At 32.9% G+C, this 25,133-nt stretch overlaps 1 protein-coding gene across 2 annotated transcripts; it reads right to left on the reverse strand.

The window, feature by feature from the left end:
• Nucleotides 1–12,774: 12,774 nt before the first annotated feature.
• Nucleotides 12,775–24,917, reverse strand: LOC115970905 (putative disease resistance protein At4g19050). 2 transcript variants are annotated; one of them, XM_031090527.1, is made up of 4 exons: nt 24,757–24,917; nt 15,243–20,260; nt 14,525–14,604; nt 12,775–13,026 (listed from the first exon to the last, which is right to left on the reverse strand). In XM_031090527.1, the coding sequence occupies exons 1-2, from the start codon at nt 24,911–24,913 to the stop codon at nt 15,375–15,377; spliced, it is 5,043 nt and encodes a 1,680-aa protein (XP_030946387.1). In that variant the 5' UTR covers nt 24,914–24,917; the 3' UTR covers nt 12,775–13,026; nt 14,525–14,604; nt 15,243–15,374. The 2 variants fall into 2 exon arrangements, with proteins under 2 accessions (XP_030946387.1, XP_030946386.1); XM_031090526.1 differs by lacking the exon at nt 14,525–14,604.
• Between the last annotated feature and the right edge of the window lie 216 nt (nt 24,918–25,133).

A 25,133-nucleotide genomic window follows, 5' to 3' on the forward strand; every position in this document is an offset into this window, starting at 1 on the left:
CAGTGGAGAGGTTTTTCGCCGAGTTCTTCGGTTTCCTCTTTGATAACACATTGGTGTTATCTTGTGTTTTCATTCTTCTTCCCTACTCTTTTACCTTTCATTTTACTGCTATGTTATAATGATTATGAGTTAAAGTAGTTTATTTGTTTAAATGCTCATATTTACTCTATTCCGCATTTAGTTTAAGTTAGAGCAAAATCAATCGAGTCGTAACTTTAATTTAGGGGTCTAAACAACTCTTATATTTTAAAACATTTTTGAGCTTTCATAAATAATTACAAAAATTAAACTATAGATTTTGTCCTACCTCAGACCCCTCCACTTGAAACAAACTCGTCCTTAAGTTCATCTTTGAAATCTGAAATCTTTCGTTTCAAATAAACAAATACTTTGAATGCTTGAACCCCTTGATCTTCTTTCCATGATTGCAACTTATCAATGGAATAAACAAATCAACTTGAATTTCTTTTTCCTTGTTCTTCATGTAATTGTAGAGATTTACCAAATAAGAATTGATAATTGAATCAAATCTATCAACCCCAATAAAATCAATAAACTACAGTGTATCGCTTACTACCAAAATAAAAGGATCTTGAGATCGACAATCATATGATTCGATTTCATTGAGATCCTTGAAACTTTCCTATTCAATTTCTTCCTCAATGATCTCTACCATCTCGACCTCAAGATCTTTCTTTATAATAGGATCTTCATTATCCTCTTTCACAATAATCTTGATTTTATGATCTTCTTCCATAACAAGACCTTCATTAATTTCTTCAGAAATCTCTATATTTTGTTTTTTGACTTCTACATAATCTTCAAGAACAATATTTTCTTCAACATGCAATTCTTCCTTTATTGGTGGAATATCTAGCTCTTCAAAATAATTCAAGTATGAACTTTTTGTCTAATAATAATCTTGTTTTGTATACAACAAAAGTTCTTCACAATCCAAAGGAAAAAAGTTGATAGCATGCATCTTTCTCATCCTTGGCGATGAATGAATTTTTTCTTTACCTTGTCTAATCCTATTAGACTATATTCATTCCCACCAACGTAAGGCATACCCACTAAGTTTATACAAAGCAAGTTTAACTTTTCTCTCATTAGGTAGGGTTCAACTGGTGGTTAGATTGATGATGTCATAAACAATTTAAGTGATATTATTTTGATCATCCAATAAACTGATTCAATTTATAATAATTTAATAATGAACCATACTTGAAATGAACAATAATGAACAATACGAGTCAAACCAGTCTATGGGTGGTGATATGAAATCATAAAGGGGAAGTGATGACTACTTTGTCTGAAAGAATCCCTTAACCTTTATTTGTTGCTGTTCTTGAAATGTTTGCAAATAGGTAAGCAACTCTTTTTGTCCATGAAATAGGTCTTCACGATTCCATTATGGCAGGAGATACAAAAATTTTCATCAATTTCCTTAGAAGAGGTGATATGTTTCATTTTGCCTTTAGACACTTAGTTAAGGATACTATGTCACATGTTAACCCTTTAAGGAGTTTTGTTTCTCTCATGCTTACAAGCAAGGCAACTCTATTGCAGATATTTTAGCTAAGAGAACTCAATTTTATTCTCCTTCTTTGATCTGGATGAACTCTATTCCATCGGATATTAGCAACCTTATAATGGTTGATAAGCCTACTTTTTAATCTATAAATCTTTGAACTAATTCTCAAAAAAAAAAAAAAAAAGCAAAACAAAACAAGCATAACAATAATAGTAGTCATTCAATGTGAAGAATGAAGAATGATTCATTAAAAGTAAAGGTATTCTTAATATCATTTTCTTTTTCGATGTGAAACATTATTGAAAGCTATACTAGAACAATGAAAGAGAATGATATACATCTTCCTCTATAATTTTAGCTATTTGGCACCACAAAAAACTACTTTATTTATTTTACTTTCTCACTTTACAAAACACCCAACTTCAGTGGTTTTATTTTAGCTTTCAACACAATAAAATAATATATTCACTATAATAAAATAATATATCCACTACAATAAACAACCATCAAAGCCATTGCCATCGCTACTGCAACCGCAATTACCACCACCACAACCACCGCAACCTCTTATTTTTGTTTTTATGTAAACTTCACTGACTGATGTTGGAATTTGTAATGCTTTGTCTACCAAATTAACTCTATACTAACACAAAACATAAAAAACAAAGCACCTATCAACTCCATACTTTCAAAATAGAAACTCAGTAGCAAACACACCACCACCATTGATAAAAACGAAAGCTCATGTTGTGCTCCTAAGTTTTACATGGGGAAATCTATCAAATCTATAGACTACAACACAAAATAATCAAAATCCATGTGAAATTTATAAATCTATCAACTTTATTAAACCCAAAGCCACCACCAACACCAAAATTTTACATGTACACACAACCAAGCATTGTACCCATTCTCAATGGACAAAATTTCACATGAGATTTCGATTGGGATGAATAAACTTTGGGGGGAAAATAGAAGTGTACCTGAAATGGGTTTCTATTGGTGCCGTTAAAAAGCCCTTTCCCTGCGTCGGTGAAATCAATGAGCTGAGCTCTTATCCTTACTCAAGTGGTAGGTTGGAGCTGGGTAGGCTTTGTGGGCTTGTTGGTGGTTGGGTAGGTGAGATCGGTGAGGTGGGAGAAGAGAGAAAAATCTTAGGAAGGAGTGGAGAAGTGAAGAGTGTGAGGAGAGAGAAGCAATGAGAAGAAATGAGGAAAAAAAAGGGAAGAAGAAGAAGAAGAAGAAGAAAAGAATAAAATAATCTGACCTAGTGTGAATGCTCAATATAATAATGTTTTTTTTTTTTTTTTTCATTTTAGTCCACACATTTTAATTTCATCACTTTTAGTCCCTAAATCAATTAACGCGTGTTATTTTAGTCCTTTCTGTCAGTCAACGGACAAAAATATCTGAGGTGGCTATCAGAGGACTTAAATATTATTAAAAATCCACATCACCCATGACACATCAGCATATAAATTTAAAAAATTAATTTATTAATTTTAACTAAATAAAAAAATTAAAAACAAAATTAAAAACCAAAATTCACATGAATTAAGATCTAAAAGAATCTTAAACAAGAACACTAAGAACACCAACCCAGATATTTCTCAGTTTCTCCACCTCCCATTCTTTTCATTATTTTTTCTTTTTATTATTTTGTTGGAAGATCATTCCTTTGTTATGTTCTTTGTGTTCTTCCCATAAGTATTCATGTTCTTCCTCACTGATCATGCCTTTGTTATGTTCTTTGTGTTCTTCCCATTACTGTTCATGTTCTTCCACACTTCCCCAGAATGGTTTATGTTCTTCCTCACAAATATACCAAAACACATCTCAACCAAAACAATAAAACATCTCTACCGAATCCAACCAACCAAACACCAAACATCAAAACTCAACTAAACACAACAATAGACTAAGAAAATCCTCCATTGATCCACCACCTTCAAACCCTACCAATGGCCAAAAAATCCAGATCTACCCACCACTTGTGAGCCCAACTAGCCACCACCACCTAGATCTTAAAAATTTCCTTTCACAAACCCATATTATCCCTTTTCAAATTTATCAAAAATCCAAAAGAAATACAACAGACTCAACCCAAATAAAGAGAGAGGAGGGAGATGGGAAAGTGAGGAGGGAGAAGGGTTTCGGATCTACCTAGAAACCCACATGATGGCACCGATGCCGGCGTCTTGCTACCTCACCACACTACTCAACCTCACCCTCACACTCACGCCCACCCTTACTACCAACACCAACAAATGATTCTCGATGATAGCAGTGGCAGAGACGATGACCATGAAGTCAAAGTCGAAGTCAAGGCTCCCACAAGCAAGCCGAGAAATGGGTCCAAGACGAGAGCTAAGACGTAGGTCCAAGCCGAAGTTGAACAAGCACTTGTGGGAGTAGATTTCATTGGAGATGAGAGAAATCGATCGCCCACTATGTGCACTGACAAGTGGAGGAACTTGCTTAAAGAGTTCAAGAAGGCTAAGCACCAAGACAGAGGGAGAAAGAAGAAAAAAAAAAAAAAAAAAGAAAGAAGACAAAAGAAAGAATGGGAGGCGGAGAAAGATCTGGGTAGATCCCAAAAATAAAAAGAAAGAAGAAGAAAATAAAGAAGAAAAAGAAACTAAGTACAAACAAAACAGATCTAAATTCCACCATTTTTTTTGTTTTTAATTATGTTTTTTAATTATTATTATTTTTATTTTTAAATTGATAAATTTAATTTTTTAAGTTAGATGCTGATGTGGATGTTGAAGTAGCATTTTTTAAATTATTTTAATAGACACGTCAGCATTTACTGTGCAAACAGTGCACTCCGTTTGCCACATAGGATTTTTCTGTTAAGTCAGTAACGGTAAGAACCAAAATAGAATGCATTTTTTGTTTTAGGGACTAAAAGTGGTAAAATAGAAATATAGGGACCAAAATGGAAAAACCCAAAATGTAAGGACTAAAAGTGCATTTACACCTTTTTTTTTTTTTTACATTTGAGCTTTAGTGCACAGCCAAAAGTAGCTATGCACTGTAGCTGAGAAGCCAAAATATTTGGCTTTGGCTTCACCAATGCAACCATAGTTTTTGTAGTTGGTGGTGACAAAAATAGTAATATGACTTTTTAGCACCACCAATAATGATGCTCTAAATATCAACTTTTCATCAGTAATTTCAAATACTAAGTGTATGAGCTAGCTTTTCTTTGGGTCTAATATTCTTTAATTCAATATTGAATTTGTTACGTAAAAAAAAAAAAAAAAATCAATAGTTATAATGGGAAGGCAAAATTTGAATTATGGAAGTCTTGGAAACACTAGAGGTAGTTGTCAACTAGTTAAGCAAAAAAACTTTTGGCTTAGATTTGTTATTTGGTCCCCTAATAAACGAGGGAGTTGGGGGAGTGAAAGAGGGGGGGGGGGGGGGGATGGTGGTGAGGGCTAAGTTAACTTATCAAAAAAAAAATTCCTGTTTTTGGTCTAAGTTTTGAATAAATTTTATCAATATTTAAACTTTGTAGTTTTTGAGTGTGGATTTGATTTATATAGGTCCCATTTAACAGTTGGACTATATATTAAATTAATTAATAAAGGTTTTCTTTTATTAAAAAAAAAATCAACAATTAACAACTTTTGTTAAAAACTAAATTAGAGATTCCACAACTAAAGTGTAATAGCATTTTGACAAAAATGCAAATCACACATTAACCACTCTATAAATTTGACTAGAATTTATTTTTGACCTCTAACTTTTATTTTTTGTTAAATTGAGCCCTCCAAATTTCAAAATCCCCCAATGAATGCCTATTGTTATCCTCTGTCACAATACTCCATTAAAAAGACTCATAACGGCATTGTTATAGTATTTTATGAATATTTAATGACTAAAATTATTATTTTATTATTATTTCAATAGTAAAAAAAAAAATCAATAAAAAAAATTAAACAATTAATGAAACAATTTAGCAATAAACTTGGTTGTTGTCTAAAGTTACAACTCTGCTCAATATCTTTTTATTAGATGTGAATTTTGACAAATCAACCATTGGTTCACTTTTTTTCTTATATCTTTCATGCTTACAAAATTTTCAAAAAATCAAAGATTATTAGCTATGTTATCAATTAAATGTTTAAATTTCAAGTTTTTGTTGTCTAAAATTATGCATAGAAAATAAGTTATGGATTGAATAGTAAATAACATTTAATTGATATGAAACTTTACATGCATGTTTAGAATAGGAAAAAATGCAAAACTGACCCTCTAACTTTTAGCCTTTTTCATTTCAGTCTTTTAACTTTCAGTTTTGTCATTTCAATCCTTTAACTTTCAATATCTGGTCGCCGGTTATCAAAGAATCGGACTTTGGCAACCATATCGACTCGACTTCTTCACGTACTTTCACCAAAACCTCCGGATGCGAGTCAAGGAGAGTCACGGCCCAAAGGAGCGATAAAGTGGAAGCGTCCTGAGCAGTGAAGAGAAAGTCGAAGAGGTAGCTTCCGATTTCAACATTGCTGGTGTTTGGCGGCGGCACTGCCGTGGTTTCGCTGGATTCAGATAAAGCTGTTAACTTCTTCACAGTCTCTTGCATCCAGAAATCGATCAAGCACGTGGGTTCTTTTCCTTTCTTCATGTTCTCTTTGCTCTGTTCTATGCAGACAGATTCTTCAACTTCGTTCATTTGTTTGTTTGTTCGTTTGGTTTTTTTTTTTTTTTTTTTTTTTTGGGTTTAATAACAGTTTTTTTTAATTTCTTTTAATTACCAAAAACAAAAAAAACCAAAACGACGTCGTTTTGCTCATTTAACGGAGACACTTAACAGATGGTTAACAAAATACCGAATTGACAACAATTGAAAGTTAGAGGACTGAAATGACAAAATTGAAAGTTAGAGGACTAAAATGAAAAATGTTGAAAGTTAGAGGGTCAGTTTTGCATTTTTGCCTTTAGAATATAAAGAATATGAAATTTTAAAGGTTAGATTTTCAAAAAATATAACAATGTTAATTTTTTAGTAAGAGTTGTAGGCTTAGACTATAACTAAGTTTGTACCAACACACTTTCTAAAAAACAGGTTTATAGTAAAACTTTTTCCATAAAAGAAAAATAAGAAAATTAGAAAACCATTGAGAGAGAGAGAGTCTATTTAAGTTTCAAAATTGAACTTTTTAAATTTTCCTTTAAAAAGAAAATGACAAAGGCAACAAATATTCCAAACTTCCAAGCATAGAAACCTTAGCATCCTCACTTATAACAAAAAAGACCTTGACATGGCTATATCCCTACTACTACGATGCTTTATAAAAGAGTTTTGCTCCCATCACTATTTAGAGTATTTTAGGGAAGTGGGATTCCTTCACCTACGAAGGCCACAAAAGTTAGGAGGTATCTTCTGTTGTTAACAGTACAAAACACTAATAAGTGTCGTTATGAAATTGGTATATATACCAACATCCAGGTGGCTTAATTGGTAAGATACTGGATCAATAAGTCTTAAAACTTGGATTTGATTCTCAAGCAACTAGTTGTGTGTTGGTACTTCTTATCTCATTTCCATCCCAAACGGTTGACCTAAAAAATAAGTGAGTTCCTCATACAGATCGGGAGTATGGGGTCTCGCCCGATAGTGGGTAAAGTGCTACTATAGTCATGCCTAAGTAGGGAAGCCACATTGGCCGCCTCCCTCTACCCATTTTTTGTTTACCAAAAAAAAAAAAAAAAAAAAGAAAAAAAGAAATCAACATATATTGGGGTTTTTTGATTTCACTCCGATGGTCAAGTCAACTAGGGATTTTCAAAAGAAAGTGTAATTCTTGTGGAAAAAGATCATACCTCTAGTCCCAATCGATGTATTTTTATACTTGCATAAAGCATCTCCCTCACCTCCTTAAATTGAACCCATAGCTCGGATTTCTCTAATTGAATTGATGCTTGTCATTCTGATTTGACCATGTTTGAGCAGCTTAATATTTTGACTTGCCTTAGAAAGGGGAGGGAACATATTGCATTGCATATTTGCATTAAATGTGATGGTGGTTTCCGGGGTGCTATAACAAATACAAATCATCTGTATCATTTTTATTGTTCCACTTTATGTTCCACCAATCACAATTTGCCATGTATTTATTTAACTTTTTTTTTAAAATAGTCAAAGTTTAAAATGGAATAGAATAAAGACATGACAAGTCGTAAATGGTAGAACATAAAATGGAACACAAAAAGTGATACAAATGATTTGTATTTTGCAATAACTACTACTTATGAATATAAATCTTTTGTCTCACTTTTGTGTTCCACCAATCACAATATATCTTGTATTTGTTTGACTTTCCTTATAAAAAATAACTAAAGTTCACAATAAAAAATAAAAAATAAAAAATAAACAAACACATGGCATATGATGATTTTTTTTTTTGATAAACATGGCATATGATGATTGGTAAAGTATAAAGAAAAATAGATGATTTGAATTTGCTACTTTGCATGTTTATCATTGCTTTTTAGGCTAGGGTTTTGATGATGCAATGAGATTGGCAAGATGGTCTTCATGAGTTCGACCTTCTCTAGATGGAAGTGGCCTTCCATTGTTGACGAATTTGATTAGCTCCATAATTACACTATTGAGATATGTTTGGACTCCCTATAATGTTTTGAATGCTTTCTTTTAATGAGGTACAAATGACAAAAGAGAATACTAATATTTTAGGGCTTGTTTGAATTGAAGGGGAAGGGAGAGGGTGGAGGGAAGGAAGGAGGAGTGAAAGGAAATATAATAGAGTTGACTGAAAATAGGTTAATTTTGGACCAACTCTACTCCCCCCCCCCCCCCTTCCCCCCTCCCTCAATCCAAACAGACAATTACTTTTCTACAATTTGCTAGTAATCATGTTTTATTCTACAACATTTAGTTGTTTGGTAGAGTATTCTTTACTTTGCATTTGAAGTTCTTGCCTAGCTTTAGGTTTTGTGTGAAAAAAGAGAAATCTACTGGAAGAGTATTCCTTACTTAAAATTCGGAGTTCTTTCCTAGATTTGCCTTCTTAATCGATTACTTTCACTGATGTGCTGTCTTGCTTTTAGGTCTTGTTCACTTTGCAAAGCAAGTCCCTTTGTGCTACTAGCTTGTAGACAATTCTTTAATTGGATAATGGAGTTTTTTTTTCCCGTCCATATCTTAGTTGATTACTTTCCTATATGAAAGCTAAACTTTATTTGCTTTTATTTTCTACTCAAATTGCAAGCATATCTCTTTTGTGCAAAGGGGAGATGTTTGTTGCTATTCTTTACTTGTCAGTAGGGTTTGGAATTATGTATTCAGCTAAATTGCAAGTTTTTTTTTTTTTTTTTTTTTTTTTTTTTTTTTTTAACTTTTGAATTTGAGTTATCAATTATATTTGTAAATTTGAATATTTCTATTTAGTATACTGCAGGTTAATATTAAGTTTACTACTACAATAGATTTCATTCTAGTATCCAATGCAAGAAATGCATAAAAAACAACTAACCTGCTACAAAAAGGTTTTTTTTTTTTTAGAACATGGAAAAACCATCCAAACATTTTGGGTAGCACCTCTTCTATTCAGATTTCAAAATTATTTCTTTTATTGGTCCTTGTCTCGATTTCAAAATTATTTCTTTTATTAGTCCTTCTTGGCGACATTTTGCGTCAAAGGCCAAAAATGCTAGAATAACCCAAATCTCTCCTTGGGTTCTTTGAAGTGATTATTTGTAAAGAGTATTAAGTCCAAAATTCCAAAATTTAGTGAATAGAGGCTAATGGTCTTTTAACAAGAGAGAAATCAAAATGTTAATAAGAAAAATGCATAAAAACAACATAGGTCCAAAACTTTGACTCACGGTCAACGAAAAGTGGAAATTGAGAGAGATCATGAGGAAAAGAGGGAAGACTCCCTTGTACCTATATTTCCATCCCCTAGCTTTAGAATCATGAGAATATTGGTTGGTGGAATAAGTTTTTGCTCTAAAGTTTTAGGTAAAACGTGGTTGGTTCTTTTTGAATCTGATTGATGCTTTTTGTATTAAGTTTTGGGTGTTCTAAGTGACTGATTTTTGGTTAATAAAAGAGGTTTTGAATCCCCAAGGTATCAATTAAAGAGGTTATGGTCATATTTGCTTTAATTGGGTAAGATGGTTGACTTGCTTTTTGCATAATTTGGAAAATGAAGTGGCGTAAATTCATGGGCTAGTGTTTCCTAGACATGACAGGTCTTAGAAGGTTGCATTTGGTTATTGTAGCTGTTAGGACATATGTGAATCATGTTAGGAACATATGTCAATTTAAAATTGGCTAATCCTTTGACAAAACACATTTTACTTGAAATTGGGTAGATCTAGGATGTGTTTAATACTTCAACAGAAGTTCAAGTCCAAGTGTTAAAGCCTTGCAAATCTATCCAAGAAACAAGTGAAGAAGTGCTGGATTTTAAAACTCGATAGATAGTATCTATTTAGATTTAAAAGGCAGTTCAACCCAATGCTCGATAGCTGCTCAATAGATAACCTATCTATTGAGATTTACGAAAATTAGATTTTCAATTATGAATTCACTCCGATCCATGTATATTTGTTTAGGCTTTCTTTTCTCACAACTCTAAACATATATAAGGATTATTTTAAGGGCTGTTACATCGGATGCAACTTAATGAAAAAGTTTTTCACAAGCATATTCTGACTGAAGACATATGCCCTAATTCATCTTTCTCTTTCAGAAGCTACTGCGCTTGTACGCCGTAGGGTTTTATAACCAAGGAGCTTCTTGATCTTTATTGTGTGATGAACTGAAGAACTTTGTAGCCAACATCCTTCTCAAGTTGGTGTTTAGTCACATACTTGGATCCATCCATCGATTGGTTAGTCACGTACTGGGAGCCGTGCATTGAAAAGAAGAGATTGTTACTACAGAATAAGTCCAATTGTGTATTGGCATAAGAGTTCAACTGTAGGATGGTATAAGGTACTAGGATTCCTTTACTTGTAATTGCTTGTTGTGATAATAGTGAATTCTCGGGAGTAGTGACCTTAAATTCACCCGGTGGGGTTTTGCTTAGTGGTTTTCCTCATTCATAAACAAATCACCCGTGTCAAATTTAATTTCCACTGCATCTAGTTATTTGGTGATTTGTTTGTGCTACCACGTTTATTGCATGTTAATTGGTTAACTCATCACAAGGGGTCAATACATTCTTGGCCTATCAATAGCAAACAAGGCTAGTCACTTAGGGCTAGTTATATGTTTTAGGTAAAAAAAAGTGTAGAGTAGAAAAGTTTAGCTATAATCAGAGCATAAAAGATTTTTTGGGCAGAAATTTTATTTACAAGACCTCCTTCATAAGCCTGAGATGATACCAATGTCTCTTATGCACTTGGTAGCACTACAAAAAACTTCATTTGTTTCGACCCACTATTTCTGAGGGTCCACTAAAAAGGGTCCAAATAAACTCTAAAAATAGGTGCGTTGTATGGCTAACTTTATTTCAAGGGTCATTAAAACCCTTGAAATAAGCTAATATAACTATTTAAAAAAATGCAAACCAATTTTAGCAGTGTTCCTGCATGAGTTTTGGCTCCAAATATTACATTTTTCAGTCCACTTTAAGGCAAACCTCAAAATAAAGATATCCCAAAATTTTCAACCAACGAAATTATGCAATTTGAAAAATAAAAGCAAAAAACTCATTTCATTTAGTCAGATCGAAAACTTACTTTCATGGATTCTTTAGCTCTCAAGTTCTCTCTGAGAAAACTCAAAGGTGTGATGGTCAATGACTTAGCTCCGGTGGCTATCTGAGGCACAGTGGTTGGTGATATCATCTCTGATGACGAGCTTGGACCATACTTAAAAAAATAAAATATAATACAATACATGAATTTTATCCACAATGAGGTTGAGCTTAATTGAATCGGGCCTGTAGAAAACATGCCATGATAATGGATATCAACATTCCTTTTATTTTAACAAAGAGTAACCACACTACAACCAATTTCCAAGAAGCTTAAATTTTTATCTAACTTTTCAACAACAAATTTGAACTACGGAAAGGAGAACAATGTAATTTATGAAAAGTATTTGAAATTTGAATTAGCCAAAGTTGGACAAAGGTTTTTCTCCTCTTACACCCAACAATTTGGGATCTTCTATGCAAATTATCTTTTCCATGTGGAACGATCCTGAACTCAAAAGTTCAAAAGATATGTGTTTGGAGGGGCAAATGATAACATACACTTTCAGTTGGATTGTTTCTCTTGGAACCAAACACTACCAGATTCTCAATATTGAACTAAACTATGAATGCATAATATGTTTTTATTTTCAGATTGTTCAAAAACTGGTTTCCTGCTCCAAGATTCCATCACCTTCAAAAACATATTTAGAATTTTTTTTTGGGGGGGGGGGGGGGGGGGCTTCAAGCACTTTGCTAAAAAATTCCATCACCTTAAGAAGAAGAAGAATTTAGATTTTTTTTTTTTTTTTTTTGGGAGGGAGGGGGGTGCTAGAAGTACTTGGAAAAACAAGATCGGTATATACTATATAATAACAACATTGCAACCAAGAAGTTAAAGTCTTATCTAATTATGAAAAGGAAAACAATACAATTGATGGGCACCGAGCAATAATTGAGAGTTCAATAAGAGCATTAGTAGCAAATTACCTAAAATAAGTAAAAGTCTATTTAAGAACAATTTATTTAGCTGAAATTGAAAACTTTTTGCTAAAAGTACTGTAGATAAAACTAAAAGATAGCTAAAATAGTATAGTGAGACCTATGAAAAGTACGAAAAAGTTCAATGTAACCCATGAATAGTAGCAAAAATAAGCTAAATAGTAAAAAAAAATTGCCTTTTTAAGCCAATGTCATACACACACTAAAGAAGTGAAAATAGGTCACCAAGCATCCAAAACCTTTCCCCATCAACTTATCCATACGTACCCATTTAATCTACAGTGATTGTTGATTACCAACATTTATTGAAATAGGGTTTGTAACTGAATTTGATACGAGTGAAAAAGAAAAGTAGTTACCTAAACTAAGTAAAAGTAACAAATTAAATTGGAAGAAAAATATAGGTAACTTACAACTATTACTCTAAAAGTCATGACTATCACCCTTCAAACTCAGAAGTGATCGATTGGGCATGTAATAATGACTGCACACACGAAAAGATTCACCTTTCAAGGTACAAGACCCTATTAAATGCTATAATTGTCCCCCAAAACATGCTCCTAGAAATGATCCAAACCAAATATTATTACAAATAACTGTTCATCTCAAATAATTTTAATAGCTAAGCGAATAAATCCAAACTCTTTTCAAGACTCCATACCACAAGTAGAAGTTCCTCAAATACAAATTTTATAAGTTACTCAAACTTCAACATGTAACATTTATTGACATTAGCACTAAGCTCCTATCACACACCCACACAAACACCAACGACAGCTCAATAAGCTTGCTACTCCCCAATATCTGTAAAAGAGAAAGAAAATAGTGAGCTCAATAAGTAACCACTAGCCTTAAGCCCTAAACTAGTTTGATAAAAATGTGGTATATAATAAAAACACCATTGGTCATAGTAAACAAACTTAATTATTAGTTTTGAAAACAATAATTAAATTTATTTAGAACTAATAATTACATTGCTAAAAGCAATTGACAATTATATAGAAATTCATTGAACTATGAAAGTAATACAAATGTTATAAAATATTACATATACTAAACAATTATGATTATGATCATGCTATATACCCGTGATTAGACTTAGAATCACATATAGGCTAGTGTAAGACCCAAAAATACCAATGCATGCCCCATTGGTGGGGTACAAAGTATAGTCAAACTGTAATCATTCAAATTCATAAAAACAAATCAGTTTTCATTGTAGTCATATCCAAAATCATATATATATATATATATATATATAACATTTCAATCAACAGTAGAAAATCTTATATATCTTTTCCCTCTAAACCATTGGTTTTTTACACAAAAAAATTCACATATTTATTTCAATTTTGAAGAAGGTAAACATTTGAAAGAGAAAATAAATTTAATAAAAAATTTCCATCATTTCAAAAGGAAGGAAATTATGTTATTTTTTTCCCTTAAACAAACTTTTTTTTTAATCAACAATAATTTCCTAAAAAGAACAATTAATTATTTTATTAAATGTGTTAAGTGAAAATACCACTAGATAAGGGGGAGGTCACTTACCTCCAACAGCCTCACCAAAATCACCAAATTTCAAAGTTATGACACTCAAGATCAAGCTAATATAATGAAACATACAAACTAATTAACTAATCCCAAACTTTAGCAATTAACCAAAATGTATGCATGTTTGATCTAATTTGAACTTTTTCCTTAAAACACCTCAAGTGAGAGAATACCATAACTATATTACTAATGGAATTTTGGAAAAAGAAATACTATCTTAAAATTTGACATAAAAATTTTGAGAGAAGCTATATGAAATTGCCTCCTAAAGTTTCTACATTTTAGAAATTATGTACTTTAAGATAAATTGCTTATTGGACCAAATTGGGCAAGAGGTGAGCCATACATTCCCCCAACAATATGGCCCAGGGGCAGGCTTTGATATAAATCCTTAATTTCTAGATTCCCCCCCCCCCCCCCCAATTTTTCTATAATTTTCTTCTGTCTTTTCTACCTCTTCTTTTTATGTACCTAATCAAAATTCGAATATATAGTTTTTTTTTTTTTTAATAATGAAATTCTAATGCTAATTTCATGTTAAGGGCTAATTCATTAATTAATCTCATTAAAAAATGAAGTTATTAGCATCCTAGAGTCAATGATCTAACCCCAAAAACCAAAATCCATCAAAGTATCACATTTAATACAATCAATTGGCCAAAATACTCTAATATTGAAAAATACCCAAATTTTAAAACTCTATATTTTGGAAATTTGAAGAGTAGAATTACTAGTAAGAATTTCTTACCTTAAGGATGCTTTGATTGTTCTTGGCTTCAAGGTTTCTATTAGAATCACTAGTAAATTTTGAGACTCCTCCCTAGAACCCTATATAGCATACGTTTCATTTGATGATTTTAGTAACTAACAGAAGCTGATTAACTTAATTTTTTTAAACTATACCCTAAAAAATAATAATAAATTATTCTTTTCATAATTCGATAATTGAGAAAATGAGATTTGAACCTTAAACCGGAGGGTATCAATTAAGCTATAAATCTCTTGATATTACAAAAACATAAAGGGGAATACAAAATAATTAATACTAAAATTAATTTATTTAACGTCCTAATTTAATAAACTCTTTTCTTTTATCTTTTTCTTTGGGAGCATTACAATACAAAAACTTTCATAATACGAAGACCAAAAAATCCAATATGTGATAGACAACTTTTGCAACGACTATATAAATTGCTGTCAAGCGCTTAGTAATCCAGTGGCTCTCTTGTATTGGAAGAATCAGTATTTATATCTCTCATTTCTTGTTACTGTAAATATCAAATTATTAAGGAAAAATAAATAAAAAATAAAAAACCTATAAAATTGCCTAGCTACCACATCAAGAAAAATATAAGAAAAATGAACTCGGAGAAACGAAAAATAAAAGGCTGAGCAAACATGTATTTTGCAGTGTACATACTAGATAGAGACGTAGCCTAGGGAGACCATAAGAAAGCAGGAGTTACCTGTTAGCGGCAAAATGCAGATGGTAACTATTGAGAGACCTTGCCTATCACACACACACACACCAGGATGTCGCTTCTCAAACTTGCTGCAAATCCCACCCTTCCAAAAGCCACGTAGAGATGGCACTGCAATCAATACTCTTCAATCTTAGAATTTTCCACAGATCCTCCCAACTCCAGAACTGTTCCAAAGTACTGCTGCAGATTCGGGCATTCCCTGACTTTGATTACTTTCAAGGATGGGAATCTTTTCTTATTGTTGCTTCCCTCTAGCACCCCTATGCTAGTCAACTTAGGCAGTTCCACCAGATGAAGCTTCTGTAAATTGCGCTGTTCATATTCTTCTACTTTAGTGGGCATAAACAGAGTCTTCAATTCATCACAGAATTTGACTTCAAGGATTTTAAGATTTTCTGGCAGCTGAGAAGAGGGAAAAACAACTTCAAGCATCGGACAACAATCTAAATACAGTTCTGTTAGATTTAGGAGACTCCCATGTTGCATTTCCCCACTGTACACACTCTCCAATTCAGGAAGGTTTGATGCCCACAGAATGTTTAGATTTCTCTGCATTTCAACTTCTGCCTCTTCTCTGCAAAATATTGTCTCCATTTCGTTACACCTCTCCAACCAGCAGCCCTTCATTGCTTTCAAATTTCCCACACCTAAATTTGATAAGCTTTTGACGAAGTCATTTTCAATCAAAGACACATTTTCGGCTTTCATGAGCACATCCTCAACACCACCAGGATACTCGTCAAATCCAATGATTTCCAAATACTTACTAATATTTTCAGGAAAAGAATGAGTTTGGAAGTAGATTTTTCTGAAGTTCGAGTCAACTCTATGCCAACAGATATCTCTACTTTTGTCTTCCTTCTTTTCTTTACAGGAAGCTTTGTCTTCCTTCTTTTCTGCGCTAGAAGTTTTGTCTTCCTTCTTTTTTTCTTCGCTAGAAGTTTTGTCATCCTTCTTTTCTTTTTCTGAAGCTTTGTTTTCCTTCTTTTCTTGCCCTGAAGCTTTGTCTTCCTTCTTTTCTTGGCTAGAAGATTTGTCTTGCTTCTTTTCTCGGCTAGAAGCTTTGTCTTCCTTCTTTTCTCGGCTAGAAGCTTTGTCATCCTTATTTTCTGGGCTCGAAACTTTGTTTTCCTTCTTTTCTTGGATGGAACCTTTGTCTTCCTTCTTTTGTTGGATGGAAGCTTTGTCTTTCTTCTTTTCTATCCTAGAAACTTTTCCTTCCTTCGTAAGAGCACAAACAGAGAATTTAAATTCTTTGAAATAGGTCTTCCATAACTCAGAATTTTCCTTCAAATATTGGAAAAATTGAGTGCCACTCAATGACATGCAAGGCCTCTTTTCATTGAACTTGAAGATGCCACAATGATCCCAGTTTAGCTCCTCTGGTAAGTTCTTTATCATCCCCCAGTCAAGTGTTTGAAGATCCTTTAAGTCTGGTAAATCAAGGTGCTTCAAATGAGTCAACTCTGAGATCCAATAGGGAAATTCTTTGACCCCAGTCTCTTGTAAATCAAGAGACTCCAAATCTTTAAGTGACTTCAGATTTGGTAGTTGCTGTAATTTTGTACAACCTCTTAACTTCAGACCACGGAGATCGGTGAGATTCTCAAGTGATGGTAAAGATTGAATATCTGTCTTTGAAAGATCCAAAAGCTTTAGCTTTGTATACGTTTTCAGACTTGGATCAGTATTTGAAAGTTTACAACCTCCAAGGCAAAGCTCGGTAAGGTTGGTGAGGCTGGTGAGGTTGGACATTAGAGGTATCTTAATCTTAAGTTTTGTTCCTGATAGGTTGAGCAGCCTAAGGTGGACCATCTTCTCCAATTTTGCTTCTTTCAAAGGCTCTGCCAAAGGATCTCCATAAGACCCAGAGGATTTCTTTTCTGTCTCTTTTGTTGGTAATTTAGCTTCAGTTTCTTTCGAAGGTTCTCTAGAAGTCTCAGAGGATTTCTTTTCAGTTTCTTTTACTGATGATTTAGCAGCTTCGGTTTCTTTCAATTGCTCTGCCGAAGGTTCTCCAGAAGACTCAGAGGGCTTCTTTTCTGTTGCTTTTACTGGTGCCGAAGGTTCTCCAGAGGACTCAGAAGGTTTCTTTTCTGTTTCTTTTATTGGTGATTTAGCCTCAGTTTCTTTCAAAGGCTCTACCGAAGGTTCTCCAGCAGACTCGGAAGGTTTCTTTTCCATTTCTTTTACTGGTGATTTAGCCTCAGTTTCTTTCAAAGGCTCTGTCGAAGGTCCAGAAGAACCAGAAGGTTTCTTTTCCGTTTCTTTTACTGGTGACTTGGTCTCAGTTTCTTTCAAAGGCTCTGCCAAAGGTTCTCGAGAAGATTGAGAGGATTTATTTTCTGTTTCTTTTACTGATAGATCAAGCTCCTCCAGTTGTTCAAGGGCATCCAAGGATGGCAACTCAGACAAGTGTTCACAATTTTGTAGCAAAAGTTGGCAAAGCTTTTTGACGTTGGCTATAGATGGTAGACTTTTAATTTGGGTGTTTGAGAAGTTGAGATAGCAGAGGTTAGTCAAATGGTCAAAGGACTCGTCTTCGAATTTAACCAGACTAGAGGCATTAGAAAGATCAAGTTTCTCAAGTCTAGTAAGCCCTCTCGTTTCTGGCAATTTTTTCAATGGGCAATTACTTAGAAGGAGCTGACGAAGGTTCCCAAGTTTGGAAATGGATGGCAGTTCTTCAATTTTAGTGTTTGAGAGGTTGAGACTACGAAGACACGCCATATCTACAAAGGTATTTGGTGGGATTTTGACCAAATTAGAGACACCAGAAAGATCAAGTGACTCAAGAGCAGGAAGGTGTGTAAAACTGGAAGGTAAACTACAAATTCCAGATTCAGATAAATCAAGGACTTTGAGGCCATCTTTTTTCTTAAAGGAATCATCATGGATTTGCTTTAGTATAGTAGAACCAGAAAGACCCAGATTATGGAGAGAAGATAATAACTCAAATCTGGACAATCGGGTTATGGATTTGCAGTTTTTTAATATGAGCCGAGTGAGTGCTTTAAGATCTTTCAAAATGGGCAAATGGTTAATTTGGGTATGGGAAAGGTCAAGCATTTGAAGTTTCTGAAGTTGTTTTAAGCATTTGTCTTTAATTTTTTTCAAAGAGGTAGAACCAGAAAGATCAACTACCTCAAGGTCGGTAAATGCTTTAATGTTTGGTAGTTCTTCCAATTCAGAACACCCTTTGAGGATGAGACGACGTAGTTTAGTTAGCTTGGAAAGTGAAGAAGGCAATGATTGAACTGGGACTGCAGAGAGGTTGAGGCTTTCAAGTTGTTTCATGTTTTGGAAAAAATCATCTGGAATTTCCTTCAAGGAGCTAGCACCAGATATTTCAAGAACGATTAAATCTTTAAGGTTTTTGATTTGATCAATGTTATCCAATTGATCACAGCCCCTGAGAACAAGCAAGCGAAGACCAGTTTTTGGAATTGGATCATCGGTTTTTGGTTTTGGAATTGGATCATCAGTTTTTGGTTTTGAAGACGGTTCATCGGTTTTTGTTTTTGGAAACAAAAACGAGGGTAGTGACTTGAATCTGGGATTGAAAATGGCAAGAACTTTAAGTTCCTCCATGTGCTGAAGAAACATTGTGTCTAGGACTTCCCCGGAAAGACGACTTCCATCTATCATGAGGGTGCAAACTTTGTTCCAATTTTTAGGACCGTATGGAGTTTTTATCATGCCTTCCCCTGATGCAACTCTCCCAATGCCAAGCTCCTTTCCATACTCAAGAATCCTAGCCAATCCCAGTCTCGATGTCCCACGTCCATGGCAATGATCATCGGGAACACTAGCCAATCCCAAGCTTGATGTGCGGCAACCATGGCAATACTCATCAGGAACAGTAAGTGCTAGTCCTTCCATGGTAACAAGACCGTCTTCCCGTAATTTCAGTATACAACGATTTATAAGCTCCATCAAAACACAATGTCCCTCTTCATATGCCTTGTCAAACTGATCATTAACACCTACATATCCTTCGAGTATCCAGCAAGCTATCAACTCCTCATAATTGATGCCTCCAAAATTTTGAAATAATTGCTTACTTTGCCAACAACAATTGATCAAAGCCATATCAGTGCAAGCCAACATGTCATACACATAGCCCAGTAGTGGATTTACACCCTCGGGTTCTTCCAGAGCACCTTTCAACATCCGAACTCCCGAATCAAAATCATCTTCTTTAATATGATTTAAGGCTTCTGCCATCATAAGGATTACAGCTGGCAGTCGACCCTTGCTCCTTTTAGCAATTTCTTTAGATATTGTTTCAAAATCTGGATGGTCTCGAACCTTTCCCTTGACTTTCTCATTCAATAGGGACAAAGAATCATCCTCAGACATGGGTTCAATCTTAAAAACTTTCTTGTCACTCTCAGTCTCAATCACTTTTTTTGTTGTAGTGATTAAAAACTTAAACACACCTTTCTTTTCAGGCAGAAGGCCGTTCAAATTCTTCATCATTTCATTTTCATCCTTCTCTTCAGGAACACCATCTAGGATTAGTAACCACATTTCATTCTTTTCCTTTGTCTCTTTACGTTTTTTTTCCTCATCAATCATTTTCTCAAGCTTAACAGATATCTTCTTCTTCATGCTGTCCTCTTTTTCCACCTTTTCATCGATAATACTATCATCCCTCAACTTCTCAGTCTCTTCCGATTCCTTCTTTTCACCATCAACAGTAATGTTTTCATCGACAGTACTATGATCTTCCCACTCCTCGGTGGTAGAAACTATAGATAACTGATGGGCAATGCTCAACCAACATGACTTCCAATTGTGTTTATCTCCTGGACTCGGAAACACCCATAGAGTCCCCAAGCAAAAGCCGTCCTCTTGCAATGCCCAATTGTTGATCTCGTTGGCCATCCTTGTTTTGCCTACTCCAGCTTCTCCAGTGAGAACAATTGTTTTCACATTCGCGTCCTTTAAATGTTTCAGCAGAACTTCTTCAGCCGGTCCCCATTGTTTTGTCATATCTGATGCGAAAACCAAAAAAAAAAATTCACATTAGAATTTTGATCCCAATTTTATTAGCACAAGAAAAAATGAAACTTGTCTCTTCTATTTAAACCCCCCCCCCCCAAAAAAAAAAAAAAAAAAAAAAAAAAGAAAAAAAAAAAGAAAAAAAGGAAAATTAGCGCTCTACAAACTCTGGGTGGAAATTTAAGCAAAGAAAATCATTAATGTGATTGTAGGAGGAGGAAAATATGCTTGAGTATACGTTATAGATGTTTTAACATATAACATGGTCATCTAATTAACATTAAAAAAAAAATAACATAAGGTTTGGATAACCAGCAAATAGATTCCGTACCATCAATTTTGTGTTTTAATCATTGAGATTTAAGGATTAACAAAATGATTCTTACTGCCATTTTTTGTGTTAAAATTTGGACATTCCAGTATTAATTATATAAAAGAATGGTAAAAAATAATCAAATTGACCCTTCTTAGATTTTGAGTGATTGAAGGTGGTCATGTGCATTATAATTAAATTTTAGTTATCATAAAATAAAATACTGAAACATTGACACCTTATTGGTATGATAAGGTAATTTTTGAAAAAATAAGATTTGACAAATTATTGATATGATAAGGTATTTTTGAAAAATTAAGATTTGACAATGTGGAGATACATATATTAATTAATTATTAAATATATTTTTATATATTATTAAAAAATATCAATTTAAGAAAATAATGGATAATAAAATAAACTCATGACCATTAAATGATGTCTAGAATATAATTAATTATTTTTTTTTAAAAGCCCAGAACCATCATTTATTAATAACCAAATCTTATAAACTTAAACAATTAAAAAATATTAAACAAAGATATTAAGTTAAAATATTAAGTTATTATTTTTTGGCTGGACGAATTGGGGACACGCAGGCAGTAGTGTCCAAGGCGTATCTATTCTAGTGTCCAATTCGTGTTCGGCACACGCAACTCGTGCTACAGTGTCCATGACTAACGGCTGAGTCACATGAAGACCATATGGGCATATATTTATAATTATTTTGTAAGAAAAATAACACTTTATCTCTCAAATTTCAATGTTTATATTTTAAGCATATCTATGGATGATACTCACACAATACTCAAACAAATAAGTCATAACGCTATCAAAATATATGTAAAGTAATGGTATTTAAAGAAATATAAAAATATATATAATATGTTATAAATTAGTATAAAATGCTTTTGTGTAAAATGCAATAATGCATCTCCAAAATTTATTCATTTCTTTTATTACACCAGTTTGTTTTCAATTATTTTTATCACGTTTCTATGATTTAGAATTTACTTAATCACAGCTTTTGTTCCCACGGATGTCAGCAAATTGTTAAAAACAGTGTTTTACATAGCATTCACTTCACATGGCTTATAAATCATTGGGCACATGAGGATGTAAATTTTTTTCTTCTTAAGGCTTACATTAGATTCTTTGATTCATAAGCCAAAGATAATATTCCAGGAGAAATGCATGAATGCGGTGTGATTAAAGAAAATCTTAAATCAAATGATTCTAATTAAAATTTTTTCGATCAAGTGGTATGATTCATTAGAACACAGTCAAATTTGGAAAATACATATATCGTTTCTTAATTTTATTATAACCATTTAACTATTATTTATAAAGATTATTTTCTAAAAATAACAATATATATTGTAAGCAATTTGACAAAGAAATATATAAAAGTTACAAATAATTCGTTTTACAATGAACTTTATTTTGAGAATAATTATCCAATAATTATTCTTTTTAAATGTAGAGTAATTCAATTCTATTCATAATGAATAAGATATATATATATATATATATATAGTGAGCGTTTGGATTGGGTTAAAAGTGGTGTTGCGTTTTCAAGCTTTTTTTTTTTTTTTTTTTTTTTCCCTGTGTGAACAGTAAAATCACATGATTTTACTGTGCAGGGAAAAAAATACTATTCACGGGTCCCACGACACTATTCACACATTTAAAAATTATTTTGCTACCGTATTTTTAGTTTTCAGTTTCAGTTTCAGTAACAATAAATTCAATCTAAATGGACCCATAATATACATCTATAGGATTAAGGTCAACTACAAAAAACTACATTTTTTCACTCCACCATTGGAGATAAAAAAAACTTGGATTTGGGATTTGTAAATCATTTTTGTATGGTGAAGTCCAGAGAGAGAGAGAGAGAGAGAGAGAGAGAGAGAGAGAGAGAGAGAGAGAGAGAGAGAGAGAGAGAGAGAGAGAGAGAGAGAGAGAGAGAGAGAGAGAGAGAGAGAGAGAGAGAGAGATTTAAATTTTATGTCCCACTTTTCCTGTTCCACTCTATACTCGTTTGCCACGTGTTAATAAAATTAATTAAATAATATCATTATTGACTTATTAATATTATCATTATTAATTAACGGTAGTATTTAATTAATTAGGTGAATATGTGGTAAGATTTTATTGGTGGAGTATACAGTGGAGCAGGAAAAGTGGGACAGAAGATGTGGACTCGAGAAAGGGGGGCCAAAGACCACCACATCCACGCCTACACTTCTAAGGATGGTTAATATATTTCAAAGAAAAAAAAGAGAAAAATTTAAGGTAAATTTTTAATTAGACTTTAATTTTAGAGAAAAAAAAATATTAATTCTTACTTTTAAAATGATTTTTCATCACTAACAATTTGTGGAAATGTACTAGAGAGGTCAATTTGGTCATTCTAAAACTTGGATCTTAAAAAACCGAAATTGATAGTAGGGTGGGGTCTGTTTGCAACTGTCACAAATTTCAAGGGTTCTTTTTACATCTTGGCCTATTTTATATTATAATATGATTTTCACAATTGTGTCCTCACCTCATTATGTAATTGAAAAATTCTTTCTTATTGAATTGTTAGAATTTTTTATTAAATTGGTTTTATTTAGAAATTTTCTACACTTTTCAAACTTGGATTAAACATGTGTAATGTTAGTGGAAGAAGCCAGTGATTTGAATAAGATATTTGTTGTTGAACAATGATATTATAATATATGTGATTTTGGATAACTCTAATGCCCATATGCGTTAGCATAGAAAGTAGTTTTTTTGTGTCACTTACCACTGGGACTTCCGAGTTTGGTAAAATATACAGTGGGAAAATCTAGTGTAAAGGTCAATTGAGAAATGTAGAAACAGTCAGTGCCTATATCCTGGTTATTTCACTACAAGGGACAGTGTGATCCTTTAAAAGTTGATTCACTAAAAGGCTTTGTTAAACACTCCTCTATTGTTTTGTATTTTGTTACTGCACTTACATTGGCTGCCATATATGTGGTGATAGACTCGATGGTTGTCTGTAATTTCCTTTTTGTTCATAACCAGATATATCTATATCAAAAATAAAAAATAAAAACCTAAACACATTTATCTTATGTCATTAATTTATTTAATAAGAGATTTAAAATATGGGTTTGTAACTTGTAAGAATAATATTTCATTATGCTACTCTGTATTTTATATTGAATAAGCATATGAATGCAGAAAAATTTAGTGGCTATTCACGGATTATTTCACTATAAGGTATAGTTGTATCATTAAAGGAGTTTCACTTAATAAGGTTTTGTAAGACACTACTCACAAAGCTATCTCTTCTATTTTTTTTGAGTTTTGTTATTGCACTTATATTAGTTGCCATATTTGTAGTAATGAAGTGTATGGTTTGTGATTTTTTATTTTTTTATTTGTCCATAACTAAAGACGTCTACTTAAAATAAAAAAAATAAAAAATAAAAAACCAAAAGACATCTGTCCAAAGTGTTTAATTTATTTAATAGGAGATTTGAATTAAATATGGGGTATAAGAATTATATTTTGATACATTAGTCTCTGTTTTGTATTGTATTGAATAAATATATGGTGTATTCTATTTATAGTGCAAATGTATTGTATTATGTTCTCTGTTAGTATTATAGCTGTGGATCGAAGGAGGCGAAATGAGAATGTTCGTATTGAATCTGAGTTTTGAGTTTTTCAAGTCCTTGACTTTTGTTAAAATTTTTGTTCTGGTTTTTTCTTTTTGTAAGTTTTGTTATATAATCTATAGGAAATGGTTTTCAACAAAACCTCTTACCAAACAAGCCTCTAAATTTTTATTATAACTAACCATAGTTTTCTTCTTTTATTTTACCATGTATTTTATCATCCAATTTTGAAGATATAAGTAAAGTTATTATTTTTAATTTTTCTAAGATGGTTTGGGTTTTTTTTTTTTTTTTTTAATTTTTATAGGAGATGTCTTACCATGTGTTAGGTTGAATGAGATGAGTTCAGTTATCTAAAATGAATATATAAAATGCTATTTAACAAAATCAAACTGTTAAAAGCATTGTACAAAATCAAACCATGTCTATATTCTATCATTTAATCCAAAAAAAATAATCAAAGACAATAGCTAGATGTGGCAATCCGCATGGAGAAGTAAGAGTAAGAATGGATCCATACCCGGACTTGAAGCACGATCCTTGGGAAAGAGGCCCGACCTTCTGTTTTTCAAGGTTTGATCTTGTTCTGGCATTGTTTGTTTTGGATCTTGTTCGGTCGATGTTTGTTTTGGATCTGGTTCCGACATTGTTTGTTTTGAAGATTGTTCTGACGACATTGTTTAAATACCTATACAAAAAGAAAATGTATGGAAACATTTCAAAGCCCTGATTAGGGACGGAGTCAGGACTTGAAATATGGGGGGTAACTTTGCTGCTGACTGCATGTAAAGCTTTAGCTTTTGGCTTTACTGCCTAACTGCTAATGGGTTTTATTTATTTATTTTTGTGTGTTTTTGATGTGTGCCTTGCTTCTAAGTAAGGACAAAATTATTTCAT

The sequence above is a fragment of the Quercus lobata genome, chromosome 12, assembly GCF_001633185.2.
Source record: "Quercus lobata isolate SW786 chromosome 12, ValleyOak3.0 Primary Assembly, whole genome shotgun sequence".
Taxonomy (NCBI): domain Eukaryota; kingdom Viridiplantae; phylum Streptophyta; class Magnoliopsida; order Fagales; family Fagaceae; genus Quercus; species Quercus lobata.